Here is a 17,962-nt window from a genome sequence, read left to right on the forward strand (position 1 = left end):
GAATAGACCATTTGTTTGGTGGAGGGATGTTAAAAACCATGGAATGTTGATTTCTTGAAATGCGTTGAAATGACATCTTCTTAAATTAACTAAATGTGTTGTTATATGTGTTCCGTATTTATTCAGTGGTAAACAAAAATAATACACGTATAATACTTTAAACGCCGTACTAACAAAAAACTGTCCACCCCTATGAGGTAGTTCTATTTATAGTATCAGCTGTTGCGATATAAAGAATTGCTACAGTGTAAATTTCACAGCGGACTAGACTGGCCCTTCGTGTACGAATTGGAATGCGATTTGATTTAATGAATTATGTGTCATATGGAACAATTGAGTTCTGTCTTCTGAGAGAAGAAGACACATTATGAGGGCGACGTATCTGGAACGTGGGTGGTTTACTAGTGTAGCATTAAATCGTTATTCGGTAAGTTGTGTATCATTTTAAATAGCCTATTTTTGGCAATGAGATACTGCTTTGCTAGGACTACAAGACTATATTATGAGGAGTGATTTAGTCATTCGTTTTTTTTCATTTTCATCTGTTCTTTAAAAATGGAATACAATTGAATTTAACTTCCAAACTTCACGAAGTTGATTTTCGAGTTCGAGAACTGAAAAAGACGATGAATCATTTTTTGATAGACGATTACCATAGGTCGATGTTCCATACGATCGGTTTGGGAAATTTATCTAACTAATTAGAACATAGGCTATAGACAGTTTTTCACGAAGTGCCATTGTCATTTATGAAATGTATGAAAACAAACCGATATTTTTTGATACGGTCAGTGACGTGTATTTGTTAGTACTGTGTCCATAGCCTGCAGAACTGGCACTTTCCCTGCTAAGCAGTCTGTTTGTTTCATGATTGTCAACAGTCTTAAAAGCAAGTAGGAAGTAAATGCTAGGGGACGTGTGCTTGTTTGATAAGTCCCTTTATAACTGGTATCATTATTGTTAGGGTTATTGCATTCGAATCGAGTTTATTTACGAGTCTACAGATGTGGTGTGATTGGCATTGGGCGGAGGATTAACGAATGAACGAAAGTTTTTAAAGACTTCTGCGATCCGCATTAGTTGTGTTACTGTTTTCAATACTGGAACAGAATACACCATTTAGCTGCACACAAGGCACTATTCATTGACTTAATTTGACAGTCCGTGACAGCCATTATTAGTAGCATATAAGGAATATTTACGCTATGATCCTGTTACCAGGCTAACGGCGAGCGTTCTGCAAATTATACTTTATGAGTCAGAATGAGCCGATGAGATCACCACCCTTTACGTATTGTCTGTATTTATAGTTCGACTTTGTGGATGGATCATGGATTTAAAGCATCCCCGAAGAAACTGAGTGAAACTTTTCAGTGTTTTGAAGAAATAGTTAGTTCCGTTGGGTAGACCAGTATGGTAGCTTTCACGTCATGATGACTATCATGACCACCTGATGTCTGTATTCCGCTTACTTTTCCCGTCTCCCTCTGTAACGGACAGCGCGTAACTTCACTGACCACATAGGGACGAGAAAGCGTGTTTACCAACCACTAGTCTGCTTCACGTGTGCCATTGTCGTCACAAGGAAGATGGGAAGAGATTCATCCGTTATTTTAGTAGGCTACGAATCCATTCGAAGCATCCAGGAAGTCTTGAATAGCGGGGTAGGCCAACTTGGTAGCTGACAATGGCTGCTATAGTTGTAGTTATTAACTTCCTATAGCTTGAATAATTGCAACCTGTCTAAAATGTAGCAGGATACATTACGTGGATGGATCGTGGAATACATTGCATTGGGGACAAGCTGACAAAGCCGAATTGTGCCTTGTACCAGGGTCTGATTTCAGGGCAAAGCGTCTTAATGTTTCCTGATAGAGTCTGAGGCTCCATTAAGATAATCTGAGGCATTCAGTCCTCAGTGGATATCTGCCCAATGTTGACCAAATAACAGAGAAGTGCTCTAAAAGGCTGAACATAAGCCAAGATGTTTTATAAGTGTTGGTTACAAAAGTGCATCCATCCGCACTGCAGTAATAAGCCTTTCCTTTCTGTGGCAAATGAAGCCATGAGAGCAGGGCTGTTTCTGGATCTACTGCCCTGTAGATTTTCACTCCAACCCTGATAATTCTACTAATCAGCAGCTCAAGGCGGCCTCTAGCTGCCGAATGCGGTGTGCTTTGCTGGGTTGGAGTGAAAACCTCCAGGAATGTAGATCTCCAGGGGCTGGGTTGGGCAGCCCTGGATTAGGGGAATAATTTGGGTCATTTTTAGATGCATGTATAGAAGTTACCATGCGGTCATGTTGGCGCTGGAGGACGCACTGCAGAAACTGCAGGCGATGTTCAGCCGCCAACGCTCTGAAGACAGCCCGACCACGGGAGACGGCCAGCGCTCGGCTTGGTGTGGTTGGACTTGGGGCACGGGGTGTGGACCAGTGAAGAGGCAATGTGTTTTAGGGGCCCGGGTTTTACAAATACAAGTGTTCAGATACTTTTCTGAACACTGATCTTGTCTGGTGCAATTGAGCCAACCATGAGAACCAGAAGGTGGGGTTTGCATTTGTGACTCACAAATGCATTGGTTTCAGTACACCACGCAAGCTCACTAAAGCCTAGAAAAGTATTTGAATCCAAAGCTTGTTTGACCCAGGTCTGGTCGGCAGACTGTCCTGCCAGCCTCAGCCTCCCAGCCTGTCTGCTGGGCTGGGTTTTAGTCGTACCCCCAGCAGAGCGATCAGCCCAGCCACACAGGGCTCTTGCTCTTTACGGGAAGGACAAGCCCTGTGTACCTGACATCAGTGGTTCGCTGCAGGTTCAAATTCACTTCCAGTGCAGTCGGGTCACAAAATGATTGAAATGAGCCTACATTCATTGTGTGAAGAAAATCTTTTAGAACATTATTTTTCATTTGTTAATGCATTCATAGAATTTCTGACATTTTGTGACTTTTTTGACTTGACTGAACATGGAACTGGCCCCAAACCTGCCCCTGACACTTATCACAAGACACTGTTAGACCATAATGAGGTCAGTATAAAGCCCAGAAGTGCTTGGTTTGAGGAGGCTGATGGTGTGTCAGTTGTCTTGATGTTGGGTGGGTGGGGCTGTTGTGTGGTGTGTAGGCAGTCCTGAGGAGGGATGGGGGTGTGGGTTTGTGGTGTGTAGACTGTCCTGAGGAGGGATGGTGGTTTGTGGTGTGTAGGCTGTCCTGAGGAGGGATGGTGGTTTGTGGTGTGTAGGCAGTCCTGAAGAGGGATGGGGGTGTGGGTTTGTGGTGTGTAGGCAGTCCTGAAGAGGGATGGGGGTGTGGGTTTGTGGTGTGTAGGCAGTCCTGAGGAGGGATGGGGGTGGGCGTTTGTGGTGCGTAGGCAGTCCTGAGGAGGGATGGGGGTGGAGGTCTTTCCTGGTCCTGACTGCAGGGCTGGTCTCACTGAGGAAGGAAACTCTCAGCTTCCTCCTATTGTAGAGCTCAGGAAGGGCCGGCGTTCTCCGCTCACAGGAGCCGCCATTGTTCCCTGTTCTCACACCCTCACCTGGGCGGTATGCTGACTGAGCAGCGTGAGCACAGGAAGGCTGCACACACCACAGCTCTTCACTCACTGTGGAGAAGGGCCTTTATCAGCACAATATGGACAATATGAATTGTTCGTCAGAGATGCTCAGAGTGTCTTTTGAGTGTTTGTGTTTGTGGGCATGACCTAATAAACTTCTGTTCCGGTTTAGCGCTGCCAGTAAATGCCATGTGGGCTGTGTGACCTATATGTGCATATTCACTCCTCCCTGTGGTTTATTATGAGCTGTTAAAGGAAAAATATGCATACTATTTTGGAACCGTTACAGTAAAGCCGTATCTGCCTTAGCCATATCTGTAGTTTTCCTGCTGTTTGTATCAATGTGATGAGTGTTTGTGAGTGAAGGTTGTGCTGTCCAAAAAAGGGGAGGGCCTCTGGAATGTGGGCACTGCTGAAATGCCAGGTCTGCTGGGGGTGTTGGATTTAGGGGATTACATCATTATCAGGGAACATTAATAAGGCATTAAGGCTCATTACAACAACGAACGACAGCGGAGGCCAGTGGGTATGAAAGCTGAGGACCGGAGTGGGGGCGGGGTATTGCCACAGCAGCCGTGGAGCTGGAGAAGCGGAGGATTATATTTAGGAAAAGCCGGAGAAAAGCCATAATCACAAAGCAGCGCAGTCCAGGCGTCTAGACCGCTCTTCCTGGCTGTGGCTCGGCCTTTCTGAGGCCTTGTGAAAGATCAGCGCTTTTTCAGCCTTTCCTCAGGAGCAGCGAGCATTTTCACCCCCTGAAAATGGCTGCTGTTTTGCAATCCTGCAGCGAGGAAACCTCGCCTCCTCACAATCAGCGTTGCAAAATCCTCCTTAGTCTGGTGGCCTCTCCTTTTCTGCCCTTTTAAAAGAAAATGTTTTTTTAGCTTTGCTGCTGTCGGTCTGTGTAGCAGCAGCCTGTAGTGGATGTGTATGAAATATCGAGCCTAGCGATCAGGCAGCACAGATCACATGACTTATTAGCCTGGTAGCTGAAGGCGGTGTAGGCTCCGCCCCCCCCTGCTGTGATTGGTGCTTCTTGACGGGGACTTCGTGCAAATGGGAGAACTGGGGGGTGGGGGCGGTATTGTTAGCCGTAGGCACGGTGTGAGTGTCTCTAACACTATTCCTCCATTCCCCTTCCCCTCCCTCCTCTTTGTTCCAGGTGTAGCTGTCACCATGGCAACCAGCGCCGTTCCCAGCGACAACCTGCCCACGTATAAGCTAGTGGTGGTGGGCGACGGGGGAGTGGGGAAGAGCGCGCTCACCATCCAGTTCTTCCAGAAGATCTTCGTGCCCGACTACGACCCCACCATCGAGGACTCCTACCTGAAGCACACGGAGATCGACGGCCAGTGGGCCATCCTCGACGGTAAAGGGAAAAAAAAAGAAACGCAAGAGCCTTCGCCTCCTCTCTCGCGCGTGCGTTTCCTGTTCCGCCGCCCCCCCGCGGGAACGGAGGCAAACGGGCGGTTTGTCGCGCACAGGATGCGCGCTTCTGTGCGTTTTTTTCCACGCTTTTCTGCTGCCGTCTACCCGAGTTTAAAAAAGTGGTGATTCACCGATTGTGACTCACGCTCAGGAAATACTGTGAAACGGTTCACATATTTTGGAAAAAAAATAAAACCCAAACCCTCCCACACAGTGCACGTTCGGTTTTAAAAACACCTCAAGAGCTGCTTTCCTGCTCTCTGAAAAAACGGTTTAAAAATGTTTTAATATAAATATAAAATGTGGGCTTCAAATAAATGTTCTGGAAATGGTCAATGCATATATCCACTCTTAAACCAACACCTGGTCCCTTGAAAGTATATTATATCTGAACTTATGCATAAGACTTTTACTGTGTATCTGCTTGTCCACAGCACACACACCCGGGGGTGTGTCACAAAGCAGGGTTACTGAGTAAGCTGAATAAGTTCGCAGTAAAACCAAGAACAGCTATTTTTACTTTAGTTCATGTTATTGTTTTGGAAGGGTTCCGGGTTTTACTCTGAAGTTAGCCAGCTAACTCAGTAATCCTGCTTTGTGATATACCCCCCCGGTCAGAACATTGAGTTGCACCCGCTGTAGGAAATGTGCTTTGTAAATAAAGTTTGATTGATGGTTTGATTGAACAACAGTGGGATGGTGATGGTGATGATGTCAATGTTAATGTATGTGTGTGTCTGTGTGTAGTGTTGGACACAGCAGGGCAGGAAGAGTTCAGTGCAATGCGGGAGCAGTACATGAGAACGGGCGATGGCTTCCTCATCGTCTTCTCTGTGACGGACAAGGCCAGCTTTGAGCACGTGGACCGCTTCCATCAGCTCATCCTCAGAGTGAAGGACCGGTGAGTGCTCCCCCTGCTGGCTGGGAGGGGAAGGTGGGGTCAGGCTCTGGCATCGCTAGGATGTGCTGAGAGAGATTATGTAGATGGCCTGCACGCTGTTAGTGGAAAGAGGCCAGATCACTTTTTCCACTATTAAAGCATTATTACAGCGTTGCCATATGGAAAATATATTTTAGCAAGCTCTGTGTGTGTGTGCACTTCTGAGCATGCATGTGTGTGTGCGTGAGCATGCACGATAGATAAAATGGAGATAAAATCCAAACGGTCCATTCAATTTGATTAGGCTCTTAAAACTAAACGCATTCAACTGATATTTCAGTCCAGAATAACCCGCAAAGCTAGTTGATGTCTTCCATTAAGTAAATAATGTCAGCTGTAAGAACCACAGTAATTCACAGTAGATGCAGTATAGCTTGACCTACAGTGAGTCGATGTGGCTGAAGGTAATAGTGTAGGTGTAAGTGCAGTAAAGACAAAGAAGAGATGCAGTTCAACAGCTCCTTAACTGCAGCATGCAGCTGTGGTGTGATCACACTGCTATTATGGGTGCCGAGAATGCGAATGACACAGCTGGGTGTGTTCAGCCCTGACACCCCTTCCTTCCTTCAGGAAGCGCCGCAGCAGATGCCCATCACTTCCTCACACACACAGATACACATACATTACACACACACACACACACACACACACACACACACACACACACACAGATACACATACATTACACACACACACACACACACACAGATACACACACACACACACACACACACGGATACACATACATTACACACACACACACACACACACACACACACAGATACACATACATTACACACACACACACACACACACACACACAGATACACATACATTACACACACACACACACACACACAGATACACATACATTACACACACACACACACACACACACACACACACACACACAGATACACATACATTACACATGCACACACACACACAGATACACATACATTACACACGCACACACACACAGATACACATACATTACACACGCATACACACACACACACACACACACACACACAGATACACATACATTACACACACTCACACACACACACAGATACACATACATTACACACACTCACACACACACACAGATACACATACATTACACACACACACACGCGCACACACACACACACACACACACACACACAGATACACAGACACATACATTACACACACACACACACAGATACACATACATTACACACACACACACTCACACACAGATACACATACATTACACACACGCATACACACACTCTCACACACACACACACACACACACACACAGATACGCATACATTACACGCACACACACACTCACACACACACACACACACACAGATACACATACATTACACACACACACAGATACACATACATTACACACACGCGCACAAACACTCACACACACAGATACACATACATTACACACACACACATACACACACAGATACACATACATTACACACACACAGATACACATACATTACACCCACACGCACACACATACACACACAGATACACATGCATACACAGATGCACATACAGTACACACACCCACGCACACACAGATACACATACAGTATACACACATACACACACACTCGCATGTACACACACGCAGATTCAAATACTCAAACAACATTTTCAGGGAAAACATTAATGAGTGCCGTTTTTGGAAAGTCTCAAAAAGTGTTGAGTAGGATGTGCAACACAGTTTAAGGCTTCAACAAGACTTGACAGTGTTTGGTGTGTCCAGCTAGCTTTTGATATCCTCTCACAACGACCCTTAAGGGGGTGCATGAAGTAATTCAGGCATGTTTCCCTTCCAGAGAGTCTTTTCCCATGGTTCTGGTGGCTAACAAGGTGGACTTGGTTCACCTGCGGAAGGTGGCCAGTGAACAGGGGAGAGAGATGGCTGCCAAGCACAGTGTGAGTGTCTCTATCATGATCACTATCATCTATACATGAATAAGGTGGATATATGCATAAGGTAGATATACTGTACACTCAGTGACCACTTTAAGTGTTTATTAAACGTATTGGTTTTTGCTGCTGTAGCCAATCCACTTCAAGGTTTGACGTGCTGTGTGTTCAGAGATGGTTGGCATTAATGTTTCTCATTCATACGCTCGTGCACCAACGGCAATTGTCTGCCATGCAAGGCACCAACCAGCTCCCCAGGAGCATTTGGGAGTTAGGTGTCTTGCTCAGGGTCACTTCAACACACCCAGGGCGGGATCGAACCGGCAACCAGACATCTGGCCATTCTCCTCTGACTTCTCTCGTTAACAATACATTTTCGCCCACAGAACTGCTGTTCACTGGATGTTTCTTGGTTTTTGCACCATTCTCTATAAGCTCTAGAGCAGTGGTTCTTAACCTTATTGGAGGTACTGAGCCCTGCAAGCTTCATCAGTGCATTCACCGAACCCTTCGTAATTGGAAAAATAAAATATGATTTCTTCAAAACATAGGTATATATTTTATTGGAAAATAAAATATATACCTATGCTTTCATCAAACCCCAAATTTATTAAAAATAAAAAACTAAGAAATCACGTGTACAAAAGTATTCACAGCCTTTGCTCAATACTTTGTTGATGCACCTTTGGCAGCAAGTCTTTCTGAATATGATGCCACAAGCTTGGCACACCTATCTTTGGGCAGTTTCGCCCATTCCTCTTTGCAGCACCTCTCAAGCTCCATCAGGTTGGATGGGGAGCGTCGGTGCACAGCCATTTTCAGATCACTCCAGAGATGTTCAGTCGGATTCAAGTCTGGTCTCTGGCTGGGCCACTCAAGGACATTCACAGATTCACATTAACTTTGATATCTTGGCTGTGTGCTTCGGGTCGTTGTCCTGCTGAAAGATGAATCGTTGCCCCAGTCTGAGGTCAAGAGCGCTCTGGAGCAGGTTTTCATCCAGGATGTCTCTGTACATTGCTGCATTCATCTTTCCCTCAATCCTGACTAGTCTCCCAGTTCCTGCCGCTGAAAAACATCCCCACAGCATGATGCTACCACCACCATGCTTCACTGTAGGGATGGTATTAGCCAGGTGATGAGCGGTGCCTGGTTTCCTCCTAACATGATGCCTGGCATTCATGCCAAAGAGTTCAATTTTTGTCTCATCAGACCAGAGAATTTTGTTTCTCATGGTCTGAGAGTCCTTCAGGTGCCTTTTGGCAAACTCCTGGCGGGCTGCCATGTGCCTTTTACTAAGAGAGTGGCTTCTGTCTGGCCACTCTACCATACAGGCCTGATTGGAGGATTGTTGCAGAGATGGTTGTCCTTCTGGAAGGTTCTCATCAGGTTCTTGGTCACGTCCCTGACTAAGGCCCTGCTCAGTTTAGACGGGCGGCCAGCTCTAGGAAGAGTCCTGGTGGTTCCGAACATGCACTGTCAACTGTGGGACCTTATATAGACAGGTGTGTACCTTTCCAAATCATGTCCAATCAACTGAATTTACCACAGGTGGACTCCAATTAAGCTGTAGAAACATCTCAAGGTTGATCAGTGGAAACAGGATGCACCTGAGCTCAATTTTGAGCTTCATGGCAAAGGCTGTGAATACTTAAGTACATGTGATTTCTTAGTTTTTTATTTTTAATAAATTTGCAGAAATCTAAAAACTTTTTTCACGTTGTCATTATGGGGTATTGTGTGTAGAATTTGGAGGAAATTTAATCAATTTTGGAATAAGGCTGTAACAAAATGTGGAAAAAGTGAAGCGCTGTGAATACTTTCCGGATGCACTGTATATGACATTAGTTCCTCATTCTCACATTTGGTCTAAAAAACAACTGAACCTCTTGATCATACCTGAATGCTTCCATTCATTGAGTTGCTGCCACATGATTGGCTGATTAGATATTTGCATTAAGTGGTCACTGAGTGTACTGTATGTATGCCCTCTCGGTGTCGTTACACAGCTCTGAGTTGCAGAATAAGTGAAAACCGACGTCATTCAAACTGGCTCAAATTTGGGAGTGCACAATAGCGGTTAACCCAGGGGTCGGCAACCCTGGTCCTGGAGAGCCGCAGGGTGTGCTGGCTTTTGTTGTTACTTGGCATTAATTAATCAATGAAAGCCATTGATTGGACAGTTAACTCACCTCACCTGGTTTCTTGGGTCTGAATCGGTTGCTTATTTTAAGGTGGAGACAAAAGCCAGCACACCCTGCGGCTCTCCAGGACCAGGGTTGCCGACCCCTGGGTTAACCCATAAATAAATGTTTATATCCATTTTAATATTCCGAACAGATAGCGTATGTTACAGTGCAGCTCTGAAGTTTATGGTGTTCAGAAAGTGTCAGAGCTAGCGAAGGCTTCTTGGCAGCTGCCATGTTGCTAAAGGTTGCTTGGAAAGCTCCTGGAAAGCTCTGATTTACGGAGCTACGAACTTCCGAGTTCGCAAGGTCCGAGTTCATAAGAGCACAAATAACGGGATTGGAATGTTCTGAACTGAAAATTCTAACGCTGATGTCACAATCACTACCGGTAACTGAAAGCAATGGAGTTCTAGAAGACCCCAAAAAAACACCTGCTCTTCAAAGGGTTAAGGCTCTTGTCCAGAGGTTTAGGGATCAGTGGGAATTTGCTTCTCTCGTGTTGCTCCAGTGAAGGAACAAAGTAGCTGTTGAGCCGGTGCAGGAATGTGTTGGTGCAGGCGATGACCTCGGACGTGCTTGAGCAAGGGCATTGGGCCTGCAGGCTGACCTTTACCCTGGTCATGTCCTGTCGCATGACGAGGATCCCTGTTAAAATGTATCACTGAAAAGTACTCTTTGGGGAGAAAAACAGGTCCCATGGTCGGCCAAACCCAGCCTTGCACCCTTGTATAACATTTTGTACAGGATAAAACGCGAATCATTTAGCTTTAGTCTTTTCATGTGACGCATCTTCACTTGTGTGTGAGCAATAAAGAAAACCCGATGTTGCATTTTTAAAACACATTGTATTTATTTTTAATCTTAGCAGAACAAGATTTATTAACAGCAGCTGTGAATGTGAGCAGGTTTTAGTTCAGACTTTATTAGAATATTTACATGTCCTACTGGTGTTTTCTTTGTGTATTAAAGAAGAAAATTAGAATGCATTTAAAGCAATGTAACGGAGACAGTAATACGCAGGTAAATCATATACAGTATGTTTACTGTAATTGTTCAGGGTGTTCATAGTTGGAAAGCGTGAGTACTTAAAGTGAATGAAAGACTTGTAGCTCTCAAGTCACCTTTAATTTGGCCCTTGCTTCATGAAATGGTGCCCTTATGTTGCAAATGGCTGTGATTCATCTGGTATATTCACACTGTCCAATCACTGGTTTCCACCAGCCTCTTGGGTGATTTTAGCAGGCCACTCCAAAAAGCCTCTTGGTTAATATAACTGGCCACTTGGTGGCCAAAAGAGATATGGATTTGTCAATCAAATATGACTTGTGTTTGGATTTCCTTATGTGCCACTGACCAATTTTTGTTTTGCGGCACGGCTTGACTCAACGTTTTATATTTAAGAGGATTGCTGGTGCCCTGAATAAAAATTTCAAGGACTTTTTCAGGAACAATCACGTGCAGCTACAATTGCATTTTGTAACCCATTTTGTTGTGATACTTTGTTCATTGTTTTCCGGTCTGCAGATTGCTTACATTGAAACAAGTGCCAAGGATCCTCCAATGAATGTGGACAAAGCATTTCATGAGCTGGTCCGAGTGATCAGGTAGGTCAGCTGTATGATTTTGCCATAAGATTGAATGGTTATTACATTACATTTATTTAGATTTATTTAGCAACCTCTGAAATGATCAAATCAGGATGCCAAATGTTGTTCTCTGATATGTTCTCACCACCTTAATAATAACAACTATATCAATATTTAAAGCTGTGGTACATAAACAGTCAATAAACATTGTCAAACATGTCCCTTGAAAGCTGCATGTGTGTCCCTTGAAAGCCAAACTCATTGATTTTTTACACATGCTCCAAAATTATTCTTTCCTCCTTAAAATAGTGTATATGGATTAAGTCATATAGGGCTGGTTTGATGGACACAGATTGGACTTTGTCCTGGACTAAGTCAAGGAGTAGATCTGTCTCTGCAAATCTGGCCCATACAGTTTTCAAATTATGTTGCTTTCTCTATGTCTTACACAAAATTAGTGAAGATGTACAGTGCCCTCCATAATGTTTGGGACAAAGGCCCATTGCCTCTGATTTGCCATAGCTCAATTAACAGGTGGTTAAACATTCTCCGATTTTATTAAAGGGTATTTTTATACATTTTGGTTTAACCATGTAGAAATTGTAAAACCAGCATTGTGTATGCAAAGTCCCCCCATTTCCCCCCCCATGTTGGGGACACATGGCTTTGTTTGATTGTTAATGGTTTAATTGCTTCCTTAATGCAGGTATAAGAGCTCTCAGCAACCTAGTCTTTTGTCTAGTCTTTCGAACACCTTTGGAAACCATTATTGCTGTTTCTCAATATTTGGACCAAAGTTGTGCTTCACCAGCAGAGGTTCCACAGGGAATAATGGAGTGTAGAATAATTTAATAATACAGCAGGCCTTAAAAAGCACTGAAAGCATTACATTAATGTAATAGTAACAATAATACTGCTACTAAATGTATGCAGAAAAATGTTTCTGGATCATAACCAGTCTGGATCTGGGGGAAAGAAATCCCTGCCACCCTTTGCTCAGCATGTGTTCACGTTTCATACTGCATTTTGGATAATGAGCAATCACATTGTTATTCATAACTGCAGCAGCTCCTCTTCAAAGTCAAAGTTTTGAAGCAGCGCTTAACTTGGCATAACTGTCGCACTGCAAACAAAATGGTGATTGGCTGAACAGGGCAGCCAATGAGAAGAAGCCTGTTCATGGCAAAGCGGGCTCTGTTTCCTGACTGAAGCCGCAGTGTAATTTCACTGGAATTTAGCGAGTGTTGATTTTTTCAGTGCAGTCATATCCTGTTTGAGGGACCGCTGGGCTGTGCACTGAAAGCTTGTGAGGCCCTTCAGCTGCCGGTATGGTCTTTGGGTTATCTCCCTAAAAACCTCCCTTCTACCCGCCCCCCCTTCCTCCTCACAGGCAACAGATCCCAGAAAAAAGCCAGAAGAATAAGAAGAAGAAAGCCAAGTGGCGCGGAGACCGTACCGCCAACTCGCACAAGCTTCACTGCGTTATCTTGTGAAGGGCTTCCCACCGCGCTGCCTGTTCTAAAAGCCCTGGCACCTTGCACTCGACCCGCTGGGAGAGCCAGATCTTTGGGGAAAACAAAAAACAAGACTTTTGACTGTTCAGACTCTGCAGAACGCCCAAAAAAAGCGTTCTTCTTTGGTTCTGTGGGGACCACGCCCTTCCTGGCCAAAAGTTACCACCTCCCTCCTGACTGCAGGGACTTTTTATGAAGGGATGAAAGTAAACTAATGTTCAGTACTGTACTGTAGGGTTTACAGACTGAGGTGTTACTGGAGTTGAATCATTTCATATTACCGTGTCCCCCTCCCCCCAAATTCTTTGGTTCATGTTTTGTAGCGTGCTTGTGAATGTATTGTTGCCCTTGAAGTATTGTGAAACAGAAATGGCTGTGGGAAGTTGGGACTTAGATTTTTTTTCCCCCGGCTAAGAAGGGAAGTTCTCTTGGTCCACAGGAGAGTGGGAGAGAAAGAAAGTGAGAGAGAGAGAAGGAAAAAGGAGAGAGACATGGCTGTTTGCATTAGGATCAGCTGTCCTGCCAGCGAACATAAGTGATAGTAAAGTGGGTAAAAGCTGGGATGTCTAAATGAATTCCAGCTGGTGAGGGCTGGGGTTGAGGGGGGCAGAGGGAAGGGGGTGCTGGGGACTGCAGACATTGTGTCAAAGGCTGGAAGGTGTCCAAAGACCAGCCCGTAAGTTACACAAAGAAAAAAGAAAAAACGCTCACATTTCCAACAAGACTTCCCTTTTTATACTGGCATGTTTGAGATCACTCCACCCTTTTTTTTTTTTTTTTATGTTTGGGCCAAACTGGGGTGCCTGCCAAGCTGGTCTATAAATGACTCTTTGAAGGATATCCATTTGCACTTTTAATAGATTTCTCTCGTCGTATTTGCATGTGTTTCGAGGATAGCGGGAGTATTCATTTGAGGGAGTGTCGGCCAGTCGGAGGTTACATGGCGGAATGCGAAGCCTGTATTCATTCTGTGTGTCACGTCGTCCTGCCTTCCTGTCACTTGCGTGTGGTTCTCTGGTGACGCGAAACTGTTTCTGCACGACGGTCTTTCCGCCTGTCGACAAAGAAAAAAAATTAAGTAACAGGTTATGGTTGATGTGGAGGCACGCTTACACAAAAATGGTTTGATGCTGAAGAGGGGGTGTCAGTACTGTGTTATACTATGTGTGTGTGTCCGTCCGTCTCAGAGGTGATATCAACCGCTGAAGTTGAGTGGTCTTTCTTGTATTGGTAAATGATTTTGATCGGTTACTTTTTTTGTTACTTACTAATTTATTACTGTTACCTAACTTTTGTACTGTGCACATTGTTTAGTTAGCAGCATTGCAGCTTGTGAGACTGAAGGAATTCCATTTTTCTTAATCCCAACTGCAATGGTAAAGATTTGTAAACAGAATAAAAAGATATTGTTATGGAAAATTGCCAGTCATGCTTTCTTTGTATTCAGTGGACTGCAGAGTGTGTGACTATTCAATTTTCTCTTGTTTGGTGCAGCATACACATGTATACGTTTAGGGTTTTTGAAGCTGCCATAGAAACCAAACCTATCAAGATACCATGCCATTTTTTTATTTTTTATGAAAGGTGATCTTGAGTGAATGTTCAACCTATCCAAAGATGAGGAGGGTATTTTTGAGGGGGTGTCAAAATATTCATAAATTAACTCAATTGCATTTTTTACAAGCTTTATCTTTGTTGTTAATCACCTGATGTATTTGAATTTGTATGGGAGAACGGTTTCTCATAAGCCTTGCACAGATGAAAAATTGACAAAATATCACTTAAGGCCCTATATCTTCAAAGTCAAGGGATGTTTTTTAAGACCAGATTTGAATTTGATGTTCTATCTCTTGAAATCCAATTTCATTTAAAGAGATAGTAAATTTCATGCAAATGGGCACTTTGAAGTGAAGGCCCCGTGAATTTTAGACGGCTCTGGTACACAAACAAAGCAGGGTATGAAGCTCAAATTTTCAGGATTTCTATTCTTCATCATTGCCTACCACCACACGAAAATTTAAAGAAATTGAAGAGATGCTGCGGTGCACTTGATTTGAGTTGACACGGAATGGCTCTGTATCATTTGTCCTGGACAGTTAAATATAATAAGACTTTCAATGGTTGGTTAAGGCTTCTCTCTGAGAAATAAGCTGTCACTGTGTGCTGCTTTCAGATACTTTTATTCATGATTATTTAAGTTCCACTCCATGATCCAGAGGCTCTGCTATAACTGTAAGCACGGTCATTTATCGCTTTAAAAGGAGGTCAAACCCAAATCTTTTCAGGGAAAGCTGCACCCGCTTGTTCAGAAACCATTCCTTGGTGAACTGGCAGTGTTTAGCCAGGTGGACTTTGGTCCTTCTTAGCCGTGCACTGGGGAAACATTATAATGTGGGACTGTATGTGTGCGAGTGAAATAAGAACAAAATGGTGCCTCTTTGCCATTGACTCTCTCCTCTAAGTCAGTCCACAAAGGTCAGTTTATCACAATATATTACTGAATCCACAATTTTGAAAGTTTGTGTCTCTTTTGAACACATAGTTCATTTGAATCAGTGTTATATGGTGAGTGCAAAACAAATGGTGACTCTGAGACAGTAGCCAGATGCCTTGTATTAAGGCCACAGTCATGTATCACACAGTGTGCATCTCTGGTGCCCAAGCTAACCGAGCCTTATCAACAGTTTCGCTACTAACAGCTCACTTGGGTTTTGGCCCTGCTTCAGGCAGCCAATGAGAAATGCGAACATAAATAATGTTATCCTTTTCCACCCTGGGCCAACTTTATCTTCATCTGCTCTTTATCTTTGAAGAACAAAAAAGCAGTTTCCATTTCACTGATATTGTTCAGTTTTCAAATGTGGCAGTCATTATGGTGTTAGTGGAACTTAATTTCCCAGCAGACACAATTATTTAGGGTTTGGGTATCTGGTGCCCTACTGATGCCCAGTGAACTATGCTATATGGTTTGAGTACATATTTGGCTTTTTTTTACCTGAAGACGTAGCCTACAGTAACAGTACAAGCACAGTGTCCCAGACGAAACATGTCAGGATTGATCCCTGTGCTTGTTGCTTGATACTGGGGCCCAGGGACGTGGTCGGGGGGGGGGGGTTTTGTGGCTGCCTACAAATATTTCCCCCGTCAGCTGGTGAAGCTGGACCATGTTGCTGTGTGTGCATATGCTGCTGTCTGAGTTCAGGAGTGCAGTGCTGGGACTGAACAGCAGGGGTCAGTGCAGCTGCCAAAAGTGCTTTCAAAGAAACCGCAGTTTTTTATGACAAGCTTAAATAAAAAATTTACTTTTTCTTCACTTTAGTCAATTCTTCATAACCATACATGTCTTAAGACATATATTCCAAAAACTATATACAATTTTAATACTTGTGTATTTTCAAGCCATTCACTTCCTGGAAATTAGATTTTACGAGATTTGACGTTGTCTGCCAGCGGGCTTGTATGTCCGTTTCCCTCCAATCAGTATTCTTTCACCCGGCGGCGCATATCCCCCCCCCCCCCCAGAGCCATAGGCTACAGCTCTGCTTCCCCCTTCTCATTTAATGTCAGTCGAATGCTGATGTGACCTCAACCTCTATCTCCTCCCAAAATCCAGGTTTGAACCTATCGGCCTGATCCTGAAGCTTCTAGGACAATTGTCTGTTTCCAAATGTCAGTTGTAAGAAGAATGCATTAACCATGGGCGGATCCAGAATTTAATTTGGGGTGGGTAGAGGTTTTACCTCCATGAAGATTGTGAATTGCAAGATTTCTCAGCAGACTGTACAGTTTGCTCAGGAACTTAGCAGTGACTTTCGCTTTAAATTTAGCCTACACTAAACACACTGTCTAACATTCTGCAAATGCAAGCATAGCATGGATTCACTCAATTCATCAGTTTGGGTGGGTACCCTGTGAAGACCATCTGGATCATTCAGTATACAGCATGGAATGTAGTACAATCTGCAGACTAATGAAATGTACATAATTATACTTAAAGCACACTGAAGTATACTATTTCCCCCCACCCGTCCAAATGCTCTTCAGCTGTGTATTTATGTTCCAATGACAAACTGCTGAATATAGTGCTTAGCCTGGTTGCCAGGGTGATGGGAGAATTCAGTTCCTAATATATGAACAATACTGTGCAGCCTGCACTCAGCAGAAATCCAGGAACTGGCTTTTATTTATCCTTCAGAACATTGAAAATGCTCAGTGAATACAAATCAGTCCATTCTATATTTAAAATGCATATAAATCCACATATTTGACAGGAAAGACATATATTACTGTTATTGTTTTGTCATAGGTATAAAAACTACCTGTCTATCTGAAGCACATACACTCACTGAGCACTTTATTAGGAACACTTATACACCTACTTATTCACGTGATTATCTAATCAGCCCATGCATACAATCATGCAGATACAGGTCAGGAGCTTCAGTTAATGTTCACATCAACCATCAGAATGGGGAAAAAATGTGATCTCAGTGACCGTGATTGTTGGTGCCAGACCAGGTAGTTTGAGTATCTCAGAAACTTCTGGTCTCCTCGGATCTTCACGGCACAACAGTCTCTAGGGTTTGCAGAGACTGGTGCGAAAAACAAAAAACATTCAGTAAGCAGCAGTTCTGCCAGCACTGTTAATGTGTCTATAAGTCTAATAAATACCTAATGAAGTGCTCACTCTGTGTACAATCTCAGTTCTTTATTGCTAAAAGACAGCCAGTGGACTGTAGCACAGTGTTACAGGATATGAGCCGTCTGTATTTAAACATGCTGACATAACTGTAGCAGTGTTACTGGAT

The 17,962-nt window shown here is 43.8% G+C and overlaps 1 protein-coding gene across 1 annotated transcript; it reads left to right on the forward strand.

The window, feature by feature from the left end:
* The first annotated feature begins 252 nt into the window (after positions 1–252).
* On the forward strand, positions 253–14,573 carry mrasa (muscle RAS oncogene homolog a). The gene is made up of 6 exons (XM_061234463.1): positions 253–427; positions 4,713–4,919; positions 5,726–5,879; positions 7,772–7,871; positions 11,579–11,658; positions 13,031–14,573. The coding sequence occupies exons 2-6, from the start codon at positions 4,727–4,729 to the stop codon at positions 13,131–13,133; spliced, it is 630 nt and encodes a 209-aa protein (XP_061090447.1). The 5' UTR covers positions 253–427; positions 4,713–4,726; the 3' UTR covers positions 13,134–14,573.
* Positions 14,574–17,962: the final 3,389 nt, after the last annotated feature.

Source organism: Conger conger, chromosome 3, assembly GCF_963514075.1.
Source record: "Conger conger chromosome 3, fConCon1.1, whole genome shotgun sequence".
NCBI lineage: Eukaryota > Metazoa > Chordata > Actinopteri > Anguilliformes > Congridae > Conger > Conger conger.

What these genes read in the sequence shown, in the direction of transcription:
- mrasa (XM_061234463.1), top strand. Translation starts at nt 4,727, where the DNA reads ATGGCAACCAGCGCCGTTCCCAGCGACAACCTGCCCACGTATAAGCTA. An exon ending in ATCCTCAGAGTGAAGGACCG is followed by an intron (nt 5,880 to 7,771) that starts GTGAGTGCTCCC and finishes TTTCCCTTCCAG; the next exon opens with AGAGTCTTTTCCCATGGTTC. An exon ending in AGATGGCTGCCAAGCACAGT is followed by an intron (nt 7,872 to 11,578) that starts GTGAGTGTCTCT and finishes TCCGGTCTGCAG; the next exon opens with ATTGCTTACATTGAAACAAG.